The sequence below is a fragment of the Biomphalaria glabrata genome, chromosome 8, assembly GCF_947242115.1.
Source record: "Biomphalaria glabrata chromosome 8, xgBioGlab47.1, whole genome shotgun sequence".
In the NCBI taxonomy this organism is placed as follows: Eukaryota; Metazoa; Mollusca; class Gastropoda; family Planorbidae; genus Biomphalaria; species Biomphalaria glabrata.
The window spans coordinates 12310075-12317545 of NC_074718.1; the positions used below are offsets into that span (position 1 = coordinate 12310075).

Here is a 7471-nt window from a genome sequence, read left to right on the forward strand (position 1 = left end):
GGTAATTGCTATCGATTTTACTTGATTAATAGGCAAAATATAGATTATAAATTCTTCTTCTCCTTCTCATTGTTATGTTGGAGCGTTCAGATGACCAATACGAGATGAATTGAGAAGTGGATTTCAAATCAGGGATCTCTCCATAGGCCTATAATTTTCTTTCTATTGGGGTGTTTTTTGGGGCCAGTGTCTTGTATGGGCCTCTTGGTAAAGAGAACAGCTTTGAAAGACATGGTCAGCATTCTCCGGTGATACTCCACATGGGTAGATTTCACTAGTTCCAATTTTTAGCTTCCGGTACATATGTTGTCTCAATCTGTTGTGTCCGGTCCTCAGTCAAAAGATTAGACGTTGATCTTGTCGAGATAGCTTATAATAGGCATCATCTTTCTTGTGATTCGGATGAGAGCTTGTCCATTTATCATTTATTTTATTTACTAATAGTTTAATTTCTTTTGGATAGAGTGCAATGTTTAATTGTGTGTTTGTTCTCACACACTTTGCGAGTGTGTCAGCCTTCTCATGCATTTCCTTCTAGTTCTATAGTGCTGGTATCCATTGAATAACATTTTTTTTTTTGCTGTTGTTGTTTAGCTTTATAAGTGCTGTCCTGAGTAGTTTAGATTATAAATTGTAACTATTGGCAAATATAAGTTTTTACAAAAAAGTTGCGCACTCTTTGTCAGCACCCTAAGAGGGTGAGGGGCGCTCGACGGTTTGAGAAACGATCGATGTCCTCAAAATTTGAACAAAGTAGTTGAAAGGAAAACTTACACAATTCCAAACTGAAAATATTTCGATTGTAGAGGACATTATTATAATGCACACTGACAAATTGTGATAAACACAGCGCATTGTATCTACATCAGCTAACACACGAGTGGAAAACTCATGTACCGTAGAATTAAAATTAGCATAGGCAGATCAAGAAACATAAGTACAGGTAATTAGATGTGAGTGAAAATGTTAAAAATATTTTTTCCAGAACTTTGATTTTTTTTGTTGAATTAAACATTTCCAGAAAACCATATTTTTCTTGATAATCTTTTGGAGCCATCCGAGAGTAGCGCCCGGGGCATGATGCCCCCCTCTCACTACACCCATGTATGTCCAATTGCCCATTAAAAGTCTTTGGTGTTTATTGACCAACTCCCGGGGCCTTTCTTCGACAATCACAAAAAAATAGTCGCTATTCTGACGGTCTAAGCTACATATTGGGATAGTAGAGACTATAGTGCCTGACCTATACAATCTAGGTTATTTCATGTTCTGAAACTTGCATAATGACGTTCTATTAATTTTGTTGCCGATATATATTTCATACAGTCTGTCATCTTAAGACCAACAGGTTAAGTATTGTTTAAGTAGGCCACAGTGAACACATACAATTATAGGGCCTATAAGCCTGCTTGCGTTGGCTCAGACATTTTCAGCCGGAATAACTCCTTGTATGTTGAGCTGGTAGAATCTTAAGTTCTTATCAATGTTAGATCAATACCTACATAAATTTTAGATTAAGGTATTTTAAGTGAAAGAGGAAAGCCCCCCTCCCCCCAATCCAAAAAAACTTTCTTTTGGTCACCCACTGGATGTCCCCGTTTGCATTGCCAACTTTTCTACTTTTAGTAAAGAAGCAATTAAATATTCCAGATAGTTAATGATTGAATAATATTAGAAAAAGGCATCCTCAACAGCTAAGTCCCAATGGCACCACAACCAAAAGACATCCAAGCAGGACCTTAACAATCAATGAAAATATGATCAGTTGCTTACTACTGCTTTGTGAGCCATTAGTTACAAGACTTATCAAAAATTGCAATAGCACCCTCCAAAACATTTTTTAAAATTATAATTTTTAGGTTTATTTATAAAATACAAAGCAATGTTACATTAAAAAAAAACAAAAACAAATAAAAACATTATATGATTGCTGTTTTTTATTTACAGGTCAACATAATCATCAGTAGATCAAAAATGCAACAGAAGTTCTGAAAATGCTTGCTTAAAAAAAGTTTACAAGTGTGGTATGCAATGCTCTAAGTTCAAACCATGTCTTACGATACAATCATTATTTCTAATAAGCTGTTATATTAAGAGTGAATAGATTCTGAACAGGTACGCAAATGTCCACCCTTCTATTCTGATACTAGCAATATAAAAAGCATTTTTTTTTCAAATTAATTATAAAATTAATATATTGTATAATTCATTAGCAATGGTTAGGTTTCAATAATTGACTGTGAATGATAATTATTATTCATATATTAAATAAATTGTAGATCTAAATTATACAGTGGATGTACCACACATTTTTCTGATCAATAACAATATTTACGAGTTTATTATGAGATTAGAATGTTAGATTAAAAATACAATTCCTTCAATGAAAATTAAATAAATGAATGTGTTAAAAAAAATGGAAGATAAGAAATATTCAAAACGTTTGAGAAATAAAAAAAAAATTAAGTTTATATTAAAGACTACTGCTTTGTTATCAGATTGATTTATACGTTGATTAAATGCTATTTTTACTCAAAATGCACCAAAGAACACACACTTTGAAAGATCAGAAATATTAAGTAACCTTTAAAAACTTAACATTTTTAAAAAAAAATTGTACAATTGTATATGATAATAATTACACATACTCATGATTAATTTAAGTATGACAATATTGTATCATAAGGTGACAATTACACAATCATACTGTTAAACAATCACAGAATGAATTTCGAAGGAAAAAGAAGCAATAAAACCTTTTCCCTTTTGAAAACTTCTTTCTTTAGTCATTCAAGTTATGAGCATGACCTTTAATTACTACCAATTTAAGTATAAACAAGTCTCTGTATAATGATTAGTTAATAAATCAGTACAAAGGTGCATTCTGCATTTTATCTACTGACAACAGCAGACACTTTTATTCAACCTACCCAAGTATAATGTTTGTTTTAAAATTAAAAAGAAATATTTAAATTCCATAATGATACTCCATGACCTCAGAGATATAAGCTCACACATTATCTACAGATGCGTGCAATAAATTCCCTGAATATTTTAGTGTTCAAAGGTACACAACTGTATCACATGAAACATTCCCTTTTTCTACTTCTGTTTTAAATGTGAGCTAAATAGTCAACCATGCCATTTATAAAATGACAGATCACTAACGTGTTTGACATATCCCAACTTAGATTCACTCATGTCATTCATGCTTAATCCCCTAACACAGTGTCAAGAGTGAGGACCATCTGCAGACCGCCTTGCCTTTTCTGCTTGTGTCTTTTGTAAATTTGCCAACTCCATGTCAATCCTCTCCTTGGCCCTAACAACCTAGAAAATATATTTTAAAAAAAAAAAGACATTTACCAATTTGACATCACTTGCAAGCAAACTTAGGAGCTAAAATTCATATTTACCAGTGAAATTAAGTCACTATATTACAAAGCATCAAGTATTAAAGTTCACAATTTCTCTGACATTGGAAATTATTTATTATATAAATCTAATATTATGAGCTAGTACTGAAGCCAGACAATTTAAACAAGAAATAATAATAATGTTTTTAAAAAAAGGATAGTTGATCTTACAAGTAAATGGAATGAATTGTGCCTGACAAACCTTTGACTGTATATATAAAGAGCCTCCTTTAGACTTGTCATTCACTTCAAAGAGATGTTCATAATTTTTTAGTAATGTTTGAGTGTCTGTTATATCAGATAAATTTAGGACTTGCTTGGCTTCCTAAAAAAAGAAAATAAAAAGAAAAACAAAATGTATTTATTTTTTGTTGTCGCAATGTTAAATGGGCTGGCAACATTGCCAATAATCCATGTGCAATATATTATAAACTATGTTAGAAATACACATAAGTAATTGAAAAATGTAGGATCTTTATAAGCACTTAAAAAAATGTAGGATCTTTATAAGCACTTCACTGTCAATGTTTTGACCAAGCCCAAGCTTTCACATCAATTATGAGGATAACAAGAAGAAGCAGAGAAGACCGGGAAGAGCTGGGAAACCATCAAAAAGCTAGCAAGAGACAGTGGAGAGTGGTGTGTTTTTGTCGAGGCCCTATGTTCCATGAGGAACTCAAAGGAGTGATGATGATGATAACAATAGTTGTTTTATGATAAAGACGGCCATCTATTTATATACTATTTGTAGTGCCACCAACAAACAAATACGAACAAAAAAAAAACCTCCAGTACCATCATCCTAGATCAGTAACAACAAAAATAACTAAGTATAAATGTCACAAAAAAAAACTATTCAGTATTAAAAAAAAACAAAACAAAAAAAAAAAACATTTCACCTGTAAAGTCATTCCAGAAACAGAGTCAGCTGCTGCTTTTCTGGCCCCATGACGACCCCCACCTGCATTTTTGGCGGCCTGCTGGCTGGCAGCATATTCTTGTTTCACTGCCCTAACGAAAGCTTTACCAATTACTTGTGTGCCAGCAAGTATTATCTGAGCAAGGTACTTAGCCTGCAACAAAAATTGACAAAAGTTAATTAATAGCATAACACTGGACAGTATTACATTATTGGTCTCCTAGGTTATGTGTCTCAGATTCATCATCATCACTCCTTTGAGGCCTTAGGCCTGCCTAGCTCTGTTGCTGGTATCTTTTCTAAGGATGTGACCAATCCATCTCCACTTCCTCTCTAAGATCTGCACGTCTATATTTTTCTGTCCACTCATCTCCCACAGTTTGGTGTTTTCTACTTTGTCATACCAGTGTATGTGTCTCAGATTGGTAAGGGAAATAATCTTGAAGTCATGGCCAAATATGCAGTTCCAAACTTGATTCTTGAAATTCTGCACTTATCTTAAAACTTTAATCTTCTGAATCAAAGCCATATAAATTATGTATATTTTCTCCTTTTCAGGTTGACCTGAAATAAATGAAACACTAGAGAGAGACAAAAAGACTGAGGAAGAGAGGAGATACAGAGAAAGAAAGAGAGACAAAGACTGAGAAAGAGAGATGGAGACACACAAAGAGACAGATACACAGAGAGAGAAAATAAAATGGTTTAAATATTCTCATTTTTGTTACTGTTAGATTTTTCTAAATTCAATGTTCTTTTCTTGCAATAGCAATTTTCCTACATTAATTAGTTAGAGTGTAAAGAAAGAGTGTGTTATGGAAACATGGGGTGGCAATGTAGAACATCAGTTAAATTTAAAATAAATCTAGATATATATGATATATATCCTGATATAAAACTTTTTTTTTGGTTTATAAAATGTATCCATAGCTAGATTTAGTCAATCTAGATCTAGAGCTACATCTGACAAAGTAAGTTTCATTTTTCAGTTGACAGCATTTCAACTGTCAAAATAAGTTTTGATTACAAATTCTGGGTTTATTTTTAGTCAGGCTAGGACAACAAGAAATTTCATGAAGAGTACTCCAAGACCCTTCAGCCTTCATGAAGTTCATGATTACCAGACCAGTATAATGGAGTATTGAGTATTGAAGATGTAAAGGAAAGTTAAATAGACTGGTAGCTTACACAATTGGGTTTGCATGGTCACGTGAAGCACTGCACTCATGGTCTCATCCTAAATCTTATTTAGCTACTAGATCAAGATCTATACTCTATACTATAGAATCTAAGTTTATATTTTAGATCTATCATCTAGTCTAGATCTTGTCTTAGCTAAGACTCTAAGTCTTAGTACTTAGATCTAGTATTTAAAGGACCTAGTGACTAGTCCTAGATTCAAGATTGTCCTAGATCCAGATAATCATAATGTCAATAATGATCTCTAGAACTAGATCCTAGAATAATCTAGATGATCATGATAGATATTAGATCTAATTATTATCTAAATTCTAGACTATAATCTATCCTAGATCTACTTACTGCAAGGTAAGGCATCAATTTTGTTTTATAAATTTAATTAATATTATTATTTAACACAGATCTAGATCTAACAGTAATAACACACGGTGACACACTTCACACAGTCGCAGGTGACACACAACTCAACTGTCTGACACAGTAAATTGAAATTCAAAATTGATCATAGTCATAGATCTAGATCTAATATTGTAATAATAATTCACTAAATAAAAATATCAAGTATTCAAGTAATTTAGATTCTAGATCTAGAGTCTAGATCTAATGAATGATTGAATCTAGTGCTATGTTTCAAAACTTGGTCCAAAACAAACTAGGACAAAAATAGCTCTTCTAAAGACCGTAATATTACTTTTTAAATGATTTTAAAATGATGAAAACAATCTTACCATTTCGTCATTGAATTTGTTTTTTTCCACCTCTCTCAATGACGGAATAACTAACCTCGTTTATGAGACTATAGGCTAGTGATAAAAACTTCCGGTCCATGTTAAGCAGTACAAAATCTAAATCTAAATTTAGGTCTAGACTACTAACTAAAATTCAAAGACTATATGGTAAAATTTGAAAATTGACTAGATCTAGTTCTTTAGATTTATATTTTTTTAATTCTAAATTTTAGCAAAAAACATGACCATCAAGCATAACCAAACAAACAAATATTGAATCAGCTCTATAAAGACACTCTACATTATTCTTTTTTTTTTTTTTTTTAATTGTTAAATAGATTAACGGTATTTATAACGTTTTGCACTACCGACTATTGTTATACTAGTTATAGCTAGATAAAAAAAATGGCTAATTTAACAGCTTTTTAAATATATCCTATACTCTTAAGCGAGCAATTCTTGTATGTATGTATGTATGTATGTATATATATTTATATATATATAAATTTTATTTCGAAAACGGCTCTAACGAAGCGTAACGATAAATGCGATCCGATAGGTCTAGATCTAGACTAGAGAGTTTATCGGTTATATAGGTCTAGATCTATATTTAGCCAGCACCCTTGTGACGTCACGTTTTTAAAAACTACAAACATCTCGCAGAACCCCGTTTTTTGGGGGGCGTGGAGAATTTTCTGTCTAATTTATTAAATATAAAATTTTCCGAGCATTTAAATAAAAAATGATATAATGTTTACTATTACAACTTTTTACGCAGAATTTAAATATGTCAATAACTAAAATTTGAAAAACTATCGGAGTTTCCCTTTAAAAGTTCACGGTATGTGCATAATAGTGAGAAAAAAATTCTCAACTCATTGGCCACATCGGGAAAACTCGAGGTCGACCGTTATATCGGTTTGAAAATGCCTCATTATCGAAAAATTAATTTTGGCTAGAATGTTTTATGAATGAAAATTTTCCGTGACGTGAACGGGAAAAACGCTGCCTACATCACTAGGCTTACCGCAGTACACTAAAATATTTCTTTGCAAACAAGAACGAGTTCTCAAGGATCAATAGACCTAATTAAACATTTGCACACCATCTTACTGTAGATTGATTTATTATAGAACTATGAAAGAGAAGTAATGAAATTAAATGTGCCAATGTACGATTAGTTATTGTGTTTTGAAGGCTTTATAAAT

At 32.1% G+C, this 7471-nt stretch overlaps 1 protein-coding gene across 2 annotated transcripts; it reads right to left on the reverse strand.

Moving 5' to 3' along the window:
• Positions 1-1915: 1915 nt before the first annotated feature.
• LOC106070062 (mitochondrial import inner membrane translocase subunit TIM16-like) lies at positions 1916-6421 on the reverse strand. 2 transcript variants are annotated; one of them, XM_056038067.1, is made up of 4 exons: positions 6264-6421; positions 4316-4489; positions 3619-3741; positions 1916-3330 (listed from the first exon to the last, which is right to left on the reverse strand). In XM_056038067.1, the coding sequence occupies exons 1-4, from the start codon at positions 6264-6266 to the stop codon at positions 3232-3234; spliced, it is 399 nt and encodes a 132-aa protein (XP_055894042.1). In that variant the 5' UTR covers positions 6267-6421; the 3' UTR covers positions 1916-3231. The 2 variants fall into 2 exon arrangements, with proteins under 2 accessions (XP_055894042.1, XP_055894041.1); XM_056038066.1 differs by lacking the exon at positions 6264-6421 and adding an exon at positions 5878-6161.
• Between the last annotated feature and the right edge of the window lie 1050 nt (positions 6422-7471).